Source organism: Protopterus annectens, chromosome 4.part1 (genome assembly GCF_019279795.1).
Source record: "Protopterus annectens isolate FY-2018-M chromosome 4.part1, PAN1.0, whole genome shotgun sequence".
Lineage (NCBI taxonomy): Eukaryota > Metazoa > Chordata > Ceratodontiformes > Protopteridae > Protopterus > Protopterus annectens.
The window spans coordinates 147,492,993-147,514,828 of record NC_056734.1 but is presented as its reverse complement, the minus strand read 5'-3'; the positions used below and the strand labels follow the sequence as shown (position 1 = coordinate 147,514,828).

Below are 21,836 nucleotides of genomic sequence, written 5' to 3'. Positions count from 1 at the left end.
GAAAAAGTTCAGATAAGAATTCCAAAACCATTGGAATGGATGTGGTGTAAGGGTCAACATTCCTTTCCTCAGCTCAGATAGAAAACATTCTCCATTTGCTGGTGTATAACTTTCTAGTGGAGGATTTGAGAGAAGATGTGAGAATGTGGGTCACAGCGGGTGAAAAATCATGAAGCCTGACTAGGGATGGAACTGGAGCAGCCAAGCTGTCAAATTGAGGGTGTGGAGGCTGGGATGAAGAGAGCCTGACATGTGCATCAAGAGATCTGGCACTGAGTCCAGAGTCTATGGATTGTCTAGTAGATGAGGCCCAAGAAAGGGTAACCAAACCTGATGAGGCTAGTAAGGAGTGATTAATCTGCTTCCCAACAGTTTTGCTTCCTGAATCACCTTGGATATGAGAGGAAAGGGCGGGAAAGCATAAAGGAGACCTAGGGGCCAATCGTGAACAAGTGCGTCTCTCGGTGACTCCCCCGGAGGGGGGATAAGGGAAAAGTAGCTGCTGCATTTGGAGTTGCTTGGACTGGCGAAAAGATCGCAATAAGGCTGTCCCCATCTGCGAAAAATCTATTCCATTATTTCCTGCTTCAGAGACTACTCGTGAGGCATCAAGATTGCCTGGCTGAGTTTGTCGGCTATCACGCTGGTTGCCCCTGGGATGTGCATTGCCACTAGAAAGTGCTGGAAAGATATCGCCCATTTCCAAACACAAATCGCGTCTCAACAAAGGGGGTAAAGTTCTGGTTCCACCTTGTTTGTTGAGATACCATACTACTGATGTGTTGTCTGATTGTATTGCTATCGTCCCAAGAGGAAGAAGGTAATGGAGTGCTTGCAATGCCAGAAGTACCACCCTCATCTCTAGAACATTGATATGCAGGTGAGCCTCGTGATCCTGCCATATGCCTTGGACAGTCCTGCCTATATAATGTCCCCCCCCACCCTGTGAGGCATTCGTGGTCACAATAGCAATGGGTTGGCGAGGAAGGAATGGGGTGCCTGTCGTTAGTTGGTTGGGTTGGATCCACCAACGTAGGTCCTTTTTGCAGGACTCTGTTAAAATGATATGGTGGAATAGGGGCAATTGTTGGAAGGACCACTGGGACGATAGGAGCCATTGAAGAATCCGCATGTGTAATCTGGCAAGAGGTACTAACAATATTGTGGAGGCCATGGTCTCTAAGAGTTTCAGCACTGTCTTTGCCTTGACTTTCCGGTGGGAGAGTAGCCGAAGGACTTGTATGAGGTTCTGTGCTCTTTCTGCTGGAAGACAAGCTAACATGGTGACTGTGTCTATTTCTGTGCCTATAAAAGTCACAAATTGAGAGGGCGATAAGGCAGACTTTTCCCAATTTATAGTAATCTCCAACTGGGCACAAAGTTGGATAGTGGAATCTCTGGTTTAAAGAAGTAGATGCCTGGTGGAGGCAGTCAGGAGCCAGTTGTCCAGGTACAGAAAGACTTGGAATCCTAGACGTCTCAGGTGAGTTGTCACTACTGCCATACACTTGGTGAACACCCTGGGGGCTGTGGTGAGCCCAAAGGGCACTGCACGAAACTGGTACTGACTGGCTCCCAGCTGGAAGTGTGGATGGCTCCTCTATGCTCTATTTTTATGTGGTAGTATGCATCTTGGAGGTCTACTGAGCACATCCAAGTGTCTTTCCCTAATAGAGGGAGTATAGACTGCAATGTCACCATCCGGAACTTGTCCTTCTTTACGGATTTGTTTAATTTGCTGAGGTCCAAGATAGGCCTCCATTCCCCTGTACATTTTGGCACTAAAAAGAATATGAAGTAAGTTCCGAATTCTACCTGGTCTGCAGGGACAGTTTGGATGACTCTGTTTGCGAGCAACTTGTTCACTTCTACTGTTGCTTCATCCCTGTGATTGGGTGGAACATCTGGGATCCTCTTGGGAACATGAGGTGGAAGAGAAAAGGGTACAGAATAACCTATGGTGATAATTCTTTGTACCCATTTGTCTTGGGTGATGCTTAGCCAGGCTTCTGGACAGAAAGAAATGTGACCTCTGACTGGCTCCAGAGAGGCACAGCCAGGCCCAAACATCAGGAGCGCTGATAGGGTAGGCCTCAAAATGAATTGCGGCCTCCCTGGTTTTGCAGTCCAGTCCTGCCTCTAGGGCATCTACCATCTGCTCCTCCTCCCTCTGCCTCTGAAGGAGAAGTCACCCTGTCCATCCGGGAAAACCTCTGGGACTTCTTGAACCACATTTTACCACCTCTCTGACCCTTGGGATATGGTCTAGAGAGGACAGTAAAATGTACTCCCACGGCAGAGAGCGTTTCCCTTTCTTGCTTGCACCTGGTGATGTGTCTTTTACCTTAGGTCCAAACAAGGAAGAACCGTCAAAGGGGCATTGGTAAAGGTAGACTTGAACAGTTCCGCAAAATTACACAAGCGCATCTAGGAGTGCCTCCTAAGGGAAACTCCTGAACCCGCTGCCCTGCTCGCTCCATCGGCTGCATATGAAATCCGCCTCATGGAGGAGTTAACAATGGAATTCACGGTGGACAACTGAACAGCCACCTTATCAGGGACTCCTTCAGTAGATGTACCTTGTAGAGTCTATCCCAACTCCTTAAGAAGATCTCTCTGAAGCCTTGTAAAATGTGTTAGGTAGTTCAGCGATCTGAGAGTGAATGCCGCTGATGAAAAGATATGCTTCCTGTATCTATCCATCGTTTGAGACTCCTTGTTCAGCGGATAGACAGATGAAGTCTTAACTAACTCCTGCTTAGTGGCTGCCGCCGCCACCACCATGGCATCTACAGGAATGCCCTTGGACAAAAAGTGTTTCTCCTTGGGGGGCTGACAAAAATTTATTGGGTCTCCTGGGGACTGGCTCCACGGCATAGGGGTCTCCCACACCTTTTGACTAACAAGGTCTAGAATTTCGTCAGAAGGTGGAGACACCCAAGAAGCTGAAGTTTGATACCCAAAAGCCTTCCCGTACACAGACTCCTCATCAGAAGGGGCAACAGTGGGCCAGCCACACCTATGCTTAAGGATCTCTAAGATGTCTACAAAGGAGACCATCAGAGGACGACTTGGGGGACCCTTCTGACCCCTCGAGGTGGGTGTCAGAGGTAAGAGACTCATCCTGGGAGTCTACATGCTTCCTCTTGCATGTCCTCTTCCAAGGGTGCTCCTCAGAAGGATATTCCGGGGAGGTCTCTGAAGAGTGGGGGCCATCAGCCGGGGGCTCTTGAGGCTGCAGGTCTCTGCTGTCAAGAGAGGGAGTAGGTGCTGAGACAGAGGATGTTGCCGGAGGGGGAAGAGTGTTGGTAACCCTGGGTGGAGCTGATGAATGGGACAGCACACTCCGCATCATCTCAAAGGCCGACCTCTCTGGCTCCAAAAACCTCCTCAACTCCGAGGAGACAGAGGACGTCATTGGCTCCAGAGCCATTGGCTCCGAGACAGATGTAGGATCCGAGCTCACCCTAGCTGATGCACTGAGGGAGACTCGGAACTGAAGAGGTCCGGGTTCAAGTGTCCCTGTTGGGGCCGACTGGAGAGCTTTGGCTCCTAGACACGCCGGATGGCACCAAAGGTGTCAGAGTGAAACTCAACTCTGAGACAACCTCGGGGGGAGCTGGAGTCGACGGTTCCAAAACCAGTGGTACAGAACACTCCAGCTCCGAAAGCCCAGCATGGCTCGGAGGAACCACAGTAGGGGAAAAGGACTCAAGTGGCTCTGGGACCGACTGGGTCAGAGCCAACAGCATTTTTGGCAAGGCAGACAACTTCAGGAGTCTCAGCACTACTCTCTACACATCTTCTTCTGATAGGCTCCTGGAAGATCTGGAAGATAGTGTGGGAGATCTGGATTTCAGTAAGATAGGGAACCTTAAAGTTGGGGAGACCGGTAATGGATCTCTGAACTGGCTCCGATGTTTGCTATTAGTAGTTGGCTCCGAATTGCATGGGGCCGACACTGCAGTCATAGTATCAACGGCCTCGATTGGTTCCAAGATCAGTGGAGCCGAGGAGGGAGAAGTCTTGTCTGGTTTCAAAAGTTTAGGAGGCAGTTCTGAAGCACCAGATGGCACCGGGGAATGCCTCTTGGAAGGTTTAGCCTTTTCTTTTTTAGATGTATGAGATTTGGAGGAAGAAGATGAACTGTCTAAGTGTTCCCCAAAAGAAGGCTTAAGGAGGCCTTCTAATATTAGTTTGTTCTTCCTCTCCTATAAGACCCTGGCACTGAAAGAATGGCAAAACAAACATGCTTCTTGCAGATGGATGGCTCCGAGGCAATACAGACAGTTACTGTGCCCATCGGTAATAGACATTTTCTGAGAGCATTTCACACATTTCTTAAATGCCGAGGGTTTATGATCGTTTGCCTCTTTAAACATCGTACAGAGATGCAGCAAAAAATGACAAAACAAACACAATGCGGACTAGGACTTCTAACTTAAATGGGCCTAGCCCTTACTGGCAATAACAGTCACACCACCATGAGGACTAGGATCTCTAACTCAAAAGAGCCTAGCCCTGGGCAGAGAAAGGGAGAGAAAACTAGGTCCTCTAACTTAAACGGACCAAGAAAAAAGAAGACTAAAGGTCAGAAACTATAAAATATACAGTACACATACAAAGTATGAGCCAGAAGGGTCTGTCTGAGGAACTTTATTCAAATTCAATGACATAGAACCAAAAGGGTTGGAAATATCAAAGAACCCTTGTCAACTAAATAGCTAAATATTAGACTAATATCTAGGCGGAAATAGTCTAATGCTAATTCACTAACACTAATAAACACTGCACACTAAAGAACACTGTACAAGGAAAGGTTAAACTGAGTGCAAACACGCACCTTAACAGCAAGCACTAAATATTTATTAAATTAATGAACTACCAAACCTTCTAAATGAATAAGTACAGCAATTAACAACAAAGGGCAAAATGCCCGTTAAATAGAACAAACTTTCACACAGGATGCCAAAGAGAACAACAAGGCCAACGGCCAACCAGTTCTCAACAATAATTATCTAAAGTGAAGAAAGAAATACTTCAGCAATATTGAAACTACTCTTAACGATTGTTAAACACTAGCAAAAGCCATATAACTTGAAAAGTCAAACTGTAATATAGAAAAAATAGCAAAATGTATTAAACTTAGCCACGGCCAAGAAGAAACACATCTGAATTTGTCGACGTGGCAAACAAGATCTGGGGATTATACTGGTACAACATGGGATACCTACCTAGCCACGAGCCAACTAGAAGACTTTCAGCTTTGTAATAGGCCGAGTCGGAGCCGAGGATTGGCTCCGAACCCATGTGTAAGAATGAAGGCGAGATAGGACTACAAAACATTTAATGTTACAGACTTCTTTTACTTCAGAAGCTGTATATTAACCCATATTCTCTTATTCTGTCAATGTCTCAAGTTAATAATGCTAACATTTTAAATGAATCCCTGATTATTTGCAGATTTCTCCCTGATTTTGTTGAGATTCGTCCCTGACTGATTGAGAGCTATTCCAGGTGTAAGTGTCTCTTATGGCGCTAGTGTGCATTCACTAGCCTTATGAGCTTGTGGAGAACTGCATTTTATGCAAGTAAGAAATATGTGAAGCAAATTAAGACCAACTTCCTATAACTCTTCTGTAAGTTAAGATTATAAATTGCAAATGAGACATATCCTACTGATTTTAGACAGATTTCAACCAGTTTAATCTTTATTGGAATTCTATTACAACTGTCATTTTGAATGGTGACCCTGTGAAAGTCATTTAAGCACACCAGAGGTGCTGGAAAATTAAAGGTCACATGTGCATAGCATGTCTAATCAAATTATCAATACAATAAAACAGAAACAAAATGGAGCCACAATCATTCCAAAAACCAAGAACCACTGATGGCTTAGTTGTACAATATGTTTGCTTTATGAGGTTCTAATGAGCCAAGTATAGATCCAAAATGGAACTGAAATTTCAAGGACAAAAATATGGATCCTAAGAAATCTTTCCTCTTATTTATAATATTTTTAACAGGTGATGAATCAATAGTGCTAATAAAACATTTTAAATGTATTAAGACTTTTAAAAGCAATTAATCTACAATGGGTTTCCATAGGGGGAAGATGCAGGGTATATGTTCTTCTGGCAATGTGCAGATAAATCCCATACCAAACAGCAAAATATTACTCAAATATTATAAATGTATAATGTACAGGGATGCAGCACTGGCTGAACAGAGCAAGACCTGCTCTGCCATATATCAGGGACAGGATCTGGACTGAATGACGGCAGAGCTGACACCTAGGCAAATATTTAGATTTATTGCTGCACTAAAGAAACCCTGTTGCCTTTACAATCAATGTACATGAAACACTGCGCATACATAATGCTCTCACCAAGGCACTGCATGGGGAGGGGGGATTAGGGACAGCTTACAATATGAAGACAGATGGAGATTCCAGCACATAAGCTCTCAGTCGAAAACAGAACAAATGGATGCAGTTTGAAGTTTCTGGGTATTATTACCATCGGAGATCAGTGTAACAATGAAGACAAACTGTGAATTGACTCAGATCATTTGTCATATAAAAGAAAAACTACTTCCATGCTGTTTTACTTCTCCATTAGATCATTACAAGAAAATGACTTACTTGCGTCTTCACTGTCGATACTGCTCACGCTGTCTGCATTGTGTAAATGTGGTCTATAGAGATGTTTGTAACGACTCAGTCTAAGAAATTTTTTGCTTTTTCCTATGCCTTTCATTTTAGATAAATCAACAGTATCCTCCCCAGGACTCCTCGGATCTGGTAGATCACAGCTTTCATTCTGATCATCTTCCTCTTCAGAACTGCCATCTGCTGGAATGTCTTCTGAAGAATCCTTGAGATTTGGTAGTTCATTCTGCAAAATTTAACACAAGCAGACACACACTGTAAATTAGCTAAATAATATGGCTGTTAGTTACAAACTGAAAAGATATAAAGGACAATTCAGTAAATTCAATTAAACTGAAAGCTGTAGTAGGAAAAATCAATGTGGAACATTAGCAAGGCACTCAAAAAATGCAGGGACAATACTGTTAGTCCGTTGGGTACTGTATCATTTTTGGTTACCTAATATGGAGAGGGGATGTATCATAATGGAGAATTTCATTACAACCCAGCAGAAGGACAATAAAGGAGACTGTAAGATCTGCAGAAATTGAGAACAATGTGGTCTTGTATGGCAGGACTGCAGAAATTGTCAATCCGTGTATTAAGACAAAATGAAAGCTTTCTATGAGGTGTGGTAGTAAAGGTCCCAGTCCTTTCATCCACTTCCATGTTATTTATTTACAGCAATTTGTTAACCAGGTAGGTGAGCCAGGCTCAAACTGAGGAACAGTTAAAATAAAAAAAACAGTAATGAAAAACAATGTGGTAGACAACAGATATCAGTAATCTATAAAAGTTCCAGTATTTGCCACTGTCCATACAAAAGTAAAAGTTTTACAACCAGTAATATGTAGTACAGAACTATAGTGAAGAGTACAATGTAGACAGATAACTACATAGAATATTTAGAAAGTTTGTACCACTAACTAATGTAAAAACAGGGTTTATGCAAAATTACAACTAACAAGATTCACCTGCAATTTTGGAAGCTGCTATCCATTCTAGTAAAAACAATTACATTTCAGATTATTTTGAAGATGTCCTTTCAACTTTGTTTCAAATGCTTCATGCCTGTTGAGTTCTTATTTCAGTGGCATGGGCTAGTTTTACAAAAGCCCTTTAACCTATAGAGGTTTTTAAAGTGTGGTCATATAATGTTGGTGTCATATTCAATAGAGTTCTTCAGTGTTTATGCTGTGGTCTTTGAAGGTGAGTGGTGCTTAGGGAGGCCACTGCCACAGATTTACAATTTTAAAGATCAGTGTATAAGGAATAACTGGACTTGATGTGTGCAGGTGACTATCTGAATCTACTTATAATGCCACAATGATTTTTTTGTTTTGTTTTTGTATCTACAAGTAAGGCAACCAGCAGATTTTATTTCCAGCAGCTTTGATTTTTCTGGGTGTTATTAGTAGAGAAGAGACAGTAATGTCAGGCTGCTCTCAGGTTTAGGTATGAGGACATTTCTGGCTATGACTTGGCAAACGTTGGGTGAAAGGAGATGTGAAGTATGATGTTAAAGCCCTTAGTGTACTGTTTACAAGGGTCTGTGTGATGGGTGATGGATAGAATGGCGTCAGAGGTAACCTCGAAGACACTTCTGTAGTGTTGACCCAGGGTATGACATTTTTGAGTTTATAGACAAGTACCAGGCCAGCTGCCTTTGTGGGTCATTTTATATCTAGCTAGTTACCCTTGCTTTGCTTGAATTAAACTATCCCATTTGGATACAGATTGGCCTCGCTCATCCCATGGTGGATAATTACATATTAACCCTACGAAGAACTGGGATTAATTTAGGGGTGGCCACAGTGGTACAGCAGGCAATGTTGTCACCTCATTGCAAGAGGTTCTCTGGTTTGATTCTCGGCTGCCTCCCTGTGGTTGCATGGGTTTCCTCCGGGTGCTCCAGTTTCCTCCCACATTCCAAAGACAAGCAATAGATGGACTGGACACTCTAAATTGGCTGTAGGTGCATGTGTATGTGTGTGCAAGTGAGTGGTACAGATGAACTACCATGGCACGGCTAGCCACCCAGTGGTGTAAACCTTGGCTCGAGATGATTGTCACTGCTGAAGTGACACCCCAACCCATGTGCAAAATGGGGAAAAAGGGGTTGAAGCCAGATGGATACCATAGATAATTTTAGGGGACCTATACATGGGATAAAGTATTTAGGATCTTCCTCTGTTCATTAGTAGTACAGGGGGCAGACCTAGGTCAAATTTTATGTTTTGTATCCATAGACTGAAGTTATGGGGAGTCTGTTCCAGAGCAGCAGTATCCTCTGCAAGATGTACCTGTCCCTCCAAACTGTTCTGTTGATGTTGCAGAAAGCATTTAGAACCCTGGACAGAGTATTTCTGATGCCATCTGACTTGCTGGTGTGCAGTAAATCCATCAGTAAGTATTGTGTTGGAGGATGCCTTGCACGCCAGACAAAGGTTATCTCTTAAGAGTGTAGGATACGGAGTACAGTGACAGGGCTTTGAGCCACTCTATGTAAGACAGGTTGTTTAGGCCATTTAAGTAAAGTATATCTATGGGTGTTCCAGTTGTTGCATGTATCTGGAAAGACACATGCCGAAGTGGGCATTACATATAATGACTGGCCTAATGACGGCTGAGTAAAGGGGTGAATGACATCCTTACATCTAGACACAATAACTTTGTTTATAAATTGTGCAATATAGAAGGATGATCTTAGAACAACAATGGACACATGCTGGTCAAAAGTTAGGTCACTGTCCACTTAAGTTACGAAATCCTGAAAACTGGTTCACCTGTCAGAGTGCTTTATGTTTCTGCGTATTCAGTGGATTTAACTGGGTTTGGAGGAGATCTGATGCTTGCCACTATCACTTAGGAGCAGGTAGATGACTTAAAGAAAATTTTAAAGGTACTTCAGGCATAAGGGATCTCTGGTTTCAATTTTATTTCAAAGGAAACTGCTTTATGGACAGACAACAAAAGATACACAAGGGACAGTGCTATATGCTTCCATATTAGTAAGGACAAGATCCAAGATGTTATCCCCCTAAGTGGCACTCTGACTAATTGTTCCAGGGTACTTGTAATGACAAAGTCCAGGAATCTCTGTACTTGTGCATTTAGTGGTGGTGGTAGTAGTGGTTTCCCACTCTATAGTTGGCTAGTTTAGATGACCTGGTAAAATGGTATTGGATTTAATACTGAGTGATTCTAGATCCAGTAGATAGGTGCTGTGGATTTCTTGTGCCATAGCCGGAGTTCTATAGCTAGCTAGCTAACATAATAATAATAGTTGCCTTTTATTTCTATGAGGAAATGTTGCAAGTTTTTAGGAGCGGAAACAGCAGCAAGCAAAATTCCTTGGGGTTGTCAGTTGATTCTTGTTGTTCCAGCCACAGAGATTTAGGAATTTGCTTTGAAGGTTTCCTAACAGCTCTTGAAAGCAGCAAGACACAGGATGTAATCAGCATACATAACAAGGTTGAGTTGTGGGACATCCAAAATAGTGTCATTTTTATTTAGGAAGAACAGTAAAGGTCCATGAAAAGACCACAGAGTTACCCCTAAACTGAGCATTTCAGATTCTGAACATGTGTTGTGAGCATGAACCTGAAATGTTCTGTTTTTGAGATGGCTTTTGAACTACTGACTGTATTTTGATAACAGTTGAGCCTGTTTAGTTTGGAAAGCGGTAAATTGTGGTTATCAGTTTCAAAGGCCCTTTCCAGTCCATGTACAGCCCACCGGTAAGTAGCCCAACATTCATAGTGGAATATGTCGAATTATTTTCCCATGGTTGGTTCTTGCAGTAGTACTACTTTTGGGAGATTAGCAAATAACCTGATGGTAAGCAACAAATAAGCTGACCATCAACAAAGCCAGAAACATACAATACACCCAATGACATAGCTACATGGTTAAAAAAAAAGAACTCCACCCTCCAAGGAGTTAACATATCCCACAGTTACTTTCTCTCCTCATATCATCACACAGATGCATTAGTGTCCAGAAATCCTCCTTTCAATGTCTTCATTTCCATGTTTTAGGATACAGTTGATAAAGGTCCCACTATCACTGGTTCATACTGAAATCTTAATAAGCAGGGGTTCATGAGTATGCACCCACAAGTTCCTTATCTCTGGGTCAAGAAGGTATAAGCTGAGCAAAACTAGAAACCCATGCATATACAAGGTTACAAAAACTTCCCATTTACTATAATAAACTGCATATGTACAGTGACTATATCACGGCATCAGGAAAGAGTATAATAAAAAATAAAACAACTGAGATTAAAAGCAAACAAATATAGACTCAAAAGCCCACAAAGCAGACACTAACATGCTAACCACAAAACTTATTAGTAACTGAACACAGAGCAAACATACCTCACTGGACTATGTAAGGTCGATATGTGTAGACAAAATTATGGGCACCTCTGTGTATGCCAGTGGTCTGTATAAAGGAACAAATCCCCAACTACAGCAAAGGCAACTCATGTTTGACTAGTGGCTAGGGTATTTGACAGTAGAGAGGGAGGGTGGGAGGAAGGTCTCACCAGACTGCACTATGGCTTCAATAAAAGCCACCCTGAAGAGTAACTGGTATGCAGTGGGGTGTGGTGGGGCTGGGTCAGGAGGATATAGGAATGGCTGCCCAAAACAGTGATGGCAGCCCCTTTTGGTTCATGTGATGGAACATGTGAGAATTTCCTTACAGTGATGTGACTGCTCATGTCACCACTGGTGATGGGGGCTATTTTCCTAAAGGAAAAATGTTCTCATTAACAGAATGCTAATGACAACACAAAGCAGCATCATGGCTACCTTGATAATTGCCCCTTAGAGAGAGTCCTGATGGTTGACAGGCACAGGGGCAAAAATTATAACACTCTACAAAAAATGGAGGACACAGACATAGTTAAGGAGGATTAAAAGTACTTATGAATTAGCTACTCTTCATGCTGGAGTGTAATTCAAGTAGTTCTTCCCCTCTTCAATATGAGGAGATTTGGGTGGGGGTTATCAAACATCACTGCAATCACTGGAAAAATACAAATGTTAAGTGAAATTCTCTAGTGGCTGAGAATGTACCATTAAAGGCAGGGAATTCAGTAACTAACACCCTTGAATGACAAGCAAGAAGCCAGAGTGCTTTGTACTCAATGGACTTCACCTCTTCCCCAGGAAGCACAGGTACTGAACAGAAAATTTTCCATCCCCACATTATCTTTGTCAGATGTGTTCCCAGTGCAAACAAAAATGGAAAATACACAAGGTAAAAAAGCAGATTGTTAATAGCTAGAAATTGCAGCAATGAAATGGATAAATCAAAAGCCTTCCAATGTCTGAATGAAGCTGATTTTATGTACCATTACTGAAGCCTATTTTAAAGATTCAAAATGAATGCAACACGTTTTAGTTTAACATTAAAAGATTAGGAATAAGGATAACTACAGAATATCAGATCTTGGACGCAGCTAATTTAGCAAAAATAAAGTCTTCTTTCCAGGGGGAAAAATCAGTCCAGTTAAGGCTTTATGCAGACTTTCAATTATGAACAAGAGTTCTTGTTTGATAAGAAATAATTACTCCCAACAGAAGTCTTGCCTACAGCCTGCTAAGTTGTCATAACTGTTTTTCAGTGGCACAAAAACCATGAAATTGCTTCAGTAATAACCAGAGCTTTAAAGTCGTATAAATGAGAAAAGAATGTGACTCTTGTCTGCTTCTTTAAATATTTATACTTGTGGTATTTGCATAATAAAACATACTATTAGCTCCTCTAGGTTTTGTACCAATGCCATTTGATTTACTGACCGCCTACAAAGTACTAATGCAATGGTCAAAAAATGTTTCCAAAAAGTTTACCACCAAAATAATTCAAATGGAGTCTATCAGGAGAAAGGCATTTTAAGATGATGGAAGAAAGCTTCTGAGCTCAAGATTGACATCACATTGTTCTCTTTACATACAAAACACTCTGCTCTTTGTAGAACAAGAGAGACTTTAAATTGATAGTCTGCGGGAAGGGAGAGTTTCACTAATACAGACTGTTGGACACTATTTGCCGCAGATTTCAGATACTGCAGAAACTGCTTTAAATAAATAAAGCGATGAAGAGGTTGTTTAACCCAGCATTAATAACTAAAGAGTGAAATGAAAAACGATCCTTTAATACACTGTTTATCATGTCAGAAATCTCAATCAATTTCAGGCCTCACAAACTAAGGACTATAATTTTTGACTTGTCAATAAAGAAGTAGGTCTGACTAATTTCTTGTGCACAGTCTCTCCAAGAAGAAAAGTAACCCCCTCTACAGTAAATGAGATCAATGATCGAGTTGTGACAGGACTGAAATCGAAAATGGAAAAGCTGTAACCCACTGATCTTCTCGCAAGTTTCCTAGACTCTTGAATCTTATTACTGTTATTACTTCATCTTTTTGATCCCCCTCCTGAAGTCCAAACATTATCTACATTTAAGCTTTCAAACATCATGCCTTGATTTGTATTTATAGCATTTGAAGCTGGGTTCATAAATATACCAGGAACTAAAGGGTTACTTTCATGAATTACATGGTCATAAAGCCACTGAGGTACCAGAAAAGTACCTACACTAGATCCAGAAGAGGAAGGATAGTTGGGCATGCCAGTGATTTCAAGTTCAGTCTGAGTGGAATAACAGATCGCACTGATGGCAGGGATAATGGTATGTGCTACTCCTGACAAGACATAATGGGTTCCAATCTATATGGAGACAGATTATCTGATGCACAAACAAATCTTTTGTTAGACTGAGGGAATTCAGAAATTTCTCTCCTCAGGCCTACCAGTTCATTTTTGCAGTCCTCAAGGTTAGGATATTTGCTCCAAGTTGGCATATCAGTATTTGAAAAGGTCTCTCTCTTGGTGCTGTACACTGAATATTTGCATCACTGGTAAATAGCATTTTCCTCAATTAGGGACAAATCCAAGTCTATCCATACTGGAAGCCACTAGAATCCCTCAATGTCTAGGAAATACAAATGAAAAATGGTAACATGTAGCCCTTAACCCCTTACCTCAGCACTTGACATGCAAATCATGCTACAAGTCTTAGTGTTGTTCCCAGTCATGGTTAGAAAGCGTCTTAGTAGAAACACCTGCTATCAACAGCACATACAAACACATAACTCCAGAAACTACCCTAGGAGACCCCTTTTAAAATGTAATCCTTAATCCTAAACAGCCCAACCCTGTTACAGGACTGGATAACATAGATATGCAATTTCCTAATGTCTCTGTGGCCATCCTGGTAGATTTGGACATCCTAAGGTATTGCAGTGATTGTTTAACCAGTTAATCATTGATTGAAAAATAACAGTTTGTAAGAGATGTAAATATGTAACTTCCTTGGAGGCAAAAACCTCACATAAAAATGAGGTTAAGAATACCCACACTACATTCCTCACACACCGCTCACAGCACACACACAGGTTTGTGTTATGTTGAAAGTGCTTAAAAAATCTTCCCAAATCTCAAAGCTCTCCAAGGTTGCCTACTGGCAACACTGCTCTTCATCAATCACTAAGACACGCACCAAAAGAAACACCAAACATGTCACATAAGCCTACAACCAATGGTCCCCAAACAGCAAAGTCCACAAGGCAAGCATATACTTTACCTAATACTTTTGTCATTGGGGACTCCATTGTGCAACACACAGATGTCCCACTCTCCAGTTTATACAAGGAGAAAATAACAGTTAGTTGCCTATCTGGAGCCATGGTCCGTAATATCATGCATGCACTCAAGTCACTGCACCACAGGTACCAATGCGATTCTGTCAAAGTCCATGTGGATGCAAATGACCTGAAATGTACCTCACAGGACTATGTGAAGAGAGATGATGGATCTCTCAGAATATGTGCTACAAACTGGCTTAGTTTCTGGTGTTAGTCTAGAGGGATCCAATGTCTGTCCGCATTGGAGGACATGGTCAACAGGTCACATTGCATTGTTAAGGATAGGATGCACCTGTCTCCTTAAATCTTTTGGACATTGGCTAAAGCTTTATCTATCCCTTAAAGCCTTTAAGCAATGCCAAAAAGGAAAAAAAAACTACCAAGACACTGAAAAGGTCTCCAAGCAACCTTTAGGTGTTGCTGCTCAATGTCAGAAGCCTGAACAAAGAACTCCACACCCTCAAGCCCTCCTCACTCTGGAGAATGTACACATTTGTGCTGTGACTGAGCCTTGGCTTAAAGCGGTAAAGTAGACTGGCAGTGTACGGCTACAGTGCCTTCCACATATTTAGACCAACAGCACAGACTGGGGCCAAAGCTGGAGAGGCCTCTGTATATGTTATCAACAAACCTACCTCCAGGTTGCTTGAACAAAATTTGTGCAATTCACCATCGATAAGGTCCCTCGAGATATCATGGCTATAACTACAGGTCACCATCTATGCTCCTAGAGTCTCATGACTCTTACCTAAACCTATTAGAGGCACTCACTATCCAAACACATAACCTATTTATAAGAACAGTACAGTTGTGTAAAATCTTACCATAACAGAAGATGTCATTCTTTTCACTGTTGCAGTATTCCTTATATTAGGGATACCTTGCCAAGGGTAGCCCAACGTCTGGTCAGTTTATCAAAGCCTTAAGTTGTAATAGGGACATCCTACATCACATGTATGCTCCCCACATGTGGTGTTGGGCATAAAGGTGATGCCTGAATGTACATTCCTCAGAATTGAAAAGCCCCAGGAGTAACAGTCCAAGGACTGAAAGAGAAACATGTGCATCCAGAAGGAAAAAGAAAAAAGGGGGGAGGAGGGAGGGAGCGAATACTGCAACAGTGAAGAGAAAGATCTATTGTTATGGTAAGATTTTACACAACTGTACTATGTCCTCCCATATCATTGTTGCAGTATTCCTTACATTAGGGACAGTACAAAAGCTCTGGAAAAATGTTGGGAGGAGGATGGCCCAGCAGAGCCCTCAAGAAAGCCATGCAGGATAGCCCTGGCAAATCCGGCTCTAGCTCTGGAAACTATATCCAACTTATGGTGCTTGGTAAAAGTATGCACAGAAGTCCAAGTAGCCACCTCAAGGATGAAGTTGGTATTTAGGGGTCTATATTAGATTATCGAAGTTTCAGAACGTTGAAGGTCGACACCATATGATCGAAGTACTGAAACTTCGAAAATCTAAAAAAAAATAAAAATAAAAAATAAAAATAAAAAAACAGAAGTAACTGCTTTAAGCAGGGGGGCAAAGCCCCCCCTGCACTCCCCACACCCCCCAATACTTAAATATACCAACTCCTAGATCGCACTTTAATGGAGTATGGTGCAGAAAGGGAAGATTTAACTTTCCTACGATGTAGCCCAATCTCAGAGTTGGTATATTTAAGTAGCGGGGAGTGTGTGGGGGTGCAGGGGGGCTTGCCCCCTTGCTTAAACACTTTTAGTTGACTTTCCCTTGTTTATCTTTTTTTTTTTTTTTTTTTTTTTTTTAGATTTTTCAAAGTTTCAGTACTTTGATCATATGGTGTCGACCGTATGGTGTTTGAAGTTCTGAAACTTCGATACTCTAATATAGACCCAGTATTTAGCCCTTTGAAGAAAAAAAAAAAAACACAAGAAGAAGCCACAGCCCTGCTACAGTGAGCCTTAACTGAAGAAGAAAGGTGTTTCCCATGAAAAAAGTAACAAACAGAAATGGCCTTAGAGAGCCAGGAAAAAACAGTTTGCTTAGAAACAGCCAAACCTAAAGATCTAGGAGGAAAGGAAACAAAAAGTTGCTCAGATTTACAAATGGCTTTAGTTTTACATAAATATTACCAGAGTTGTTTAGGTAAATCCAAAATGTGACGAACCTTCTCCCTAGCAGACACCGAAAAAGGAAAAGAAGTGGGCAAGTGAATAGACAGATTAACAGACAACTCATTAACCACCTTAGGCATAAAAAAGGATTAGTATAAAGAGACACCCTATCCCTATGAAAAACTAAAAAAGAGCGTACAGCCATAAGGGCCTGAAGCTCAGATACCCTTCTAGCTGAAGTAAGAGCCAAAAGAAAAACAGTCTTCCAAGTATAATACTGTAAGGAAGCTGTAGGATCACATGGAGCCTGGGTCAATTTTTCAAGAACAAAATTAATGTCCCAAAGAGGAGGAATGGGCTTCCTGGGAGGCCTAATATGAAGGATGTCTTTAAGGAACTGTTTGACCTCAACTCTAGAAGCCAAAGGAGGAGTCAAAGGCAGACAAGCAGAAATAGCAGACAGGTGGGCTTTAACTAGAGTATGCCAACCCAGCATTGAGCACTTCACACGTATAAGAGATAACCAAAGGAAGTTGGCTTAGGAGGGAGGGAAGAAGATAGTCAGACAGATCATGGCTTGTCTGGTTAATGAGGCTTCTGACCTGCAGTAGTCTGAGTAGACTTAGCAGGAGGAGCCCTTCTAGAACCGCTTTTACCTTTGGGAGGTCTATATTCAAAGGCAGGCTTGGAAGGATAATTCCTCTGAAATTTGTGAGCAGGGGAAACAAAAATGTGTTTTAATTCCTGCATAGCTTTACCTTTCTCCTGAAAAGATGTAAAAAGCTCAGCAGCTGCAGAACCAGAGAGATTTTTACTGTCAAGAGGAGCATCCATCAATTTGGACTTAATATTATCAGGCAAAAGCTGACGATGAAGCCAGAAATAATGCCTTAACACAGAAACAAAGGCAGAAGTTCTAGAATAGGCACCGGTTGCACCATAAATTTAATGGAGTGGTGAGACACTTGAGAAGAGGACCCCGACAGACAGAGAAGGACGGATTAAGCTTTCAGAAAGGTCTGAAATAACTTGAAAGGCCTGAGACAGAAGGGCTAAAACATACTCGGTCATATGGATCTGGTAATTCACAGCCCTAAAGACCAGAGTAGCAGCAGTGTACACTTTTTTACTCTATCTTTCTATGGTTCTGCTGTTGCAGTCCTTGCCCGAGGAAAGTAGCTTAGTAAAAGGTAAACACTTGGAAGGCTTATCAGAAGAAACAGAGGGATCAGCACAGGCACACTTGTAAAGAAATTTACAATCAGGTACATTATAAAACTTTTTTTTTTTGTTTTTTAGGAACAGGGGGCTAGGAATCAGGAGCCTGAGAAGCTGCTGAAAATGTGTCCAACAAAGCAGCAAGAACAAGAGGAACAGATGAGGGCTTAGGAGACTCCATTTGGAGGAGTTCAAAATATCTCTTCTGAATATCAGAAACCTGAGTGCAATCCCACTTAAAAAAATTCCATCATGTGAGAAATAGCGTCTCCAAAGGATATCTCCTCAAAAGGATAGTCCGGGTGGATAGAGTCTTCTTCCTTGAAACTATAATCCAGTGGAGAGGGAATCTAGGAGGAATAGGCTAAAGACCCTTCATCATGGAAGAGCCCTGCTCCCTGGGCCTCTTAAGAGGAGTAGAAGATCAAGGGTGGGCAGGAACAGAGTCCCACCTAGGGGGCTTCAAAGTCATAAAAGCATTTAAATGCCCCTGTGTAAAATCCTGCCCTTCACACTGAGGATCCTTAGGAGCAGAGGAAATATGCTTTGTTTTCTGCTGCTTCTTTAGAGAGTCAGCTGTCCTAAACATCTCAGGAGTTTTGGACCCTTGCTGACACTCAGTGTAGTGGGAATCTCCCCCCTAACAAGAATCAGTAGAACACCCCTGGGTCCCTCAGATATAATCAGTTGCAGTCCCCCTGAATGTCCAAAGCAGATGTCTGCAGAGACTCCGAGGACATGCAAGAAGCCAGATCCAAGCAAGCCTCAGAAAAGGTTATGGCAGAGGAATCCATCCAACAGACAAATCAGGTGATCCTCTGGGCTTTCACCAGGCTCAAGAGAGATGTCTGGGGGAGGCGGTACACCAGTAGAATCTAACCTAACTTTTTTTTTCTTTCTTCTTAGCAGACGGCTGACACTCAGGCTGGGGTGATTCCACCCTTGTACCCTGTGCCAACAACTTAAGATGCTGGCTTTCCAGGTAGATGGATAAGGAAGAGATATGACCAACAAGAGTTTCAGGGACAAACCTCTGCCAAAAAGGCACAATGTATGGCTGTGAGAAGCATCTAAACAAAAGAAACACTGCTCATGATGGTCCATATGGGGAACAGGTCTCCTACAGTGGAATTTTCCTTTCTGAATGAGAAGTAACCTTACAACCAAAAGAAAGAATAGAGATAAAAAGAAAAATCCCCAGTGGGGCACTTACTTGAAACAGCTTGGCAACCAGCAGATGAAGGCGCATTCAGACCAACGATCGAAGATAGCATTTGGACTGGCAGCAAAGAAGTTTTAAAGAAGGTACATCTGTGTGTCACCTTTATGCCCTATGCCATGTGTGGGGAGCTTGTATGTGATGTAAGACATCCCTATTACAACCTAAGGTTTTGGTATACTGGCCAGACGTTGGGCTACCCTCGGCAGGGGATTCTTAGTGTAAAGAATACTGCAATAGTGACATGGAAGGACATCTTTTATTACCCTCTACAGACTGGGAAACTTACACGGACTCAAACTCACAGGCTCAATGCTTTCTGGGCTTTATTAACAAACACCATGGAACAGATAGTGCACACTCCAACCAGTTTATTAAACATACTAAATATTGTATTCACCGACATGGGAAGTGGGCTCTACCGCCCCCTCGTCACATCCTCAATAGTGAGGTCAGACCACAAAGATGTCCCCTTTGAAGTAAAAGTCAACCCAGAAAACCCAGTTAAATCAGTAAAGCTACAAACTACTCTAAGGCAAACTACAACCTATTAAGTGGCCGTTTAGTTTGTCAGAATTCAAGGCACCCTGTAACCCTGAGATCACATCCCCCACTTATGCAGAATTCTTCACAGAGTCCATATACAAACATGTGAATGGCTGCTATGCCTACCAGAAGTAAACCTATAGCAAACCACACTAATGGAATCCTCATCACAACAGGGTATATAACATCTTTATCCTTCTGAGTTTGTGTGTGTCATCTACGGAGTCACTTTCCAGATGGTGATAAAGAGCCTCTGACACCTTGTTCTTTGCTATTTCAACTGATTTCTTAGCCTCTTTGTTAGCCAACCAGTATTCCTTCTTTGCCTGGCCCATCTTTTCTATCCTCCATTTTTCCTGCAGTCCTTTCTTTTGAGGACTTCCTGGACTTCTGCATTTCACCACAAGCTTTTCTTATGTACCTTATTTCTACACCAGGCTTGGACACATCTGTTCTGTAGTTCTCGCACATGTTGTTTTGAGGCACTGACATTCTTCAACTCTATTTTCCTTCTCTTTCAGAAGCGATAGAGCCCCGAGTAGTTCCTTGACTCTTGTGATTTCTCTTCAATCAACTTCCAAGTCTTCAGCCTAGTCTCTGTTGATATTAGAGCCTTCTCTGACTGTGGCAACCAGTGGATGCTTTTGCAATCCCTGATTCCACACAAGTCCCTTTCATTCTAAGAGAAAGTCGACCAGAGTTGCATGCTGGCCACTCTTGTATGTGATCTTGTGACTCTTTCTCTCTTGCTAAACCATTTCTTGGCCAGCATTGAGCCATTTGCCAGACAAACACTAGGAAGTTGTTTTCCTCCTCTCAGGAGCATCTAAATATGATGAATGGGAGCCTGTCCACTTGTTATAGCAGTTTACCACCTGTCACGGCTTACCCACCAGTGCTGAGCTGGCAGAAGTTTTGGCCATCACCAAGTCTACTGCAAGTCTCTGGATTCCACCTGCAATATACACAATCATGAATAATGCCAAGACTCATCACAAGATGTGATACAGATACAGAGACAAGAGAGAGAATCCCTGCACTGACTGCCATCCATTACTGACACTGTACAAGTACTGAACATAGGGTCAGTCTTCTCAAAATGGAATCGATTAACTAGAAGGCTTGATCTTATGCTCCTGGCTATTGCTCCAGGGAACAGTTGCAGATCACATGGGTCGTAAATCATGGGTTTTGCTGACCCATATAACACTTGCTGTTTACACTTTTCAGATACTAAATGTAACAACTTTGCCATGATGCATGTCATGATGTGAATTAAAATCAATGAGTGGAAAGGAAGAGTTGAGAAGCTTGAGGCCTGGGATAACTTCTTAATCTCATTACAGGAATGTAACAGCATGCATGGCTGATAGGGATAGGTCCCAAGTACAACTGAGCCTGAGACCTTTAAAGGGTTCTCAAGAAGATGATCTTGGCTATTAATATGTGCATACCACTCAAAAAAGTAAAGTTTCAAAATGTTTCCTTTAAGGTAGTACATTTGTTGCAAACACAACAGAAAGTGAATGTAGGAATGATAATCCTTATCCAAAGTAATTATTTTAAAGATGACAAGGATTCAGGGCAGGAAAACAGAGGAGGAAACACTAATTTGGTAATGATGCAAGACTCATCTTGTTTTGAACAGGAGAATTAAGGAAAGATACATCCCTCTGCTTTCGTGAAAATCTACTGCCAATCATTAGCGGACCGGAGTTCCGCTGTGGTGACCCCTAACCGGGGAAAAGCCGAAAGACAAAAACAAACAAACATCCTCTGAGTACTTAAGTAGCAGCTTTGGGCACAGTCTCCTCAACGGAGAAATGAGAAACAAGCAAATGGCCTCGAATTAAACCTCTCTGGAAGAGGAAAAGGCAGTGTGCTTTCAGATGCAGAAACCATCTAATGCTTAAGACAGAGCAATGTCTGTTCAGGTTGAAACGGTCATTTGAACATGTGAAATTAAGAAAATGACAATGGTAAAAGGGAACAAGGAAACAAGTCTACCGGGTCATTTACAAATGACCCCACTAAAATCCAGGCTCTCTCTCAGTATTGAAACTGCTACACATAAAGCAGCAATTTTTTAAATATGTGGAACAGGAGAATAAAGTCAGGGAATTTCCAACACACACAATAGGCACTACAAAAACAATCTGTTAAAGGGAGGCAGACTCTCTTGTGCCACACACCACCACACAGGAACTGAATGTAATTTTTTATAACACTTTGAAGGAGTGCTCATAATATGAGAAAACTCTCGAAGGTTGCATAATCTGAGTTGTTATATTTAGAAATCTGGTGGGAGAGGGTGTGAAGGGGGTTGTCCTTCAGGCAAGGTTTTCTTTTTTTTTACAAACCATTTGAATATTGATTGCAGTCATCACTTATTGCAGT

General features: G+C 42.0%; 1 protein-coding gene across 1 annotated transcript in view; it reads right to left on the bottom strand.

The window, feature by feature from the left end:
* The window catches only part of PLD1 (phospholipase D1), a 1,505,857-nt gene that overhangs the window by 733,700 nt on the left and 750,321 nt on the right, over positions 1-21,836 (bottom strand). Inside the window, exon 15 of the mRNA XM_044070047.1 lies at positions 6,644-6,896. Coding sequence (XP_043925982.1) covers positions 6,644-6,896 — 253 coding nt within the window. The remainder of the gene's footprint in view (positions 1-6,643; positions 6,897-21,836) is intronic.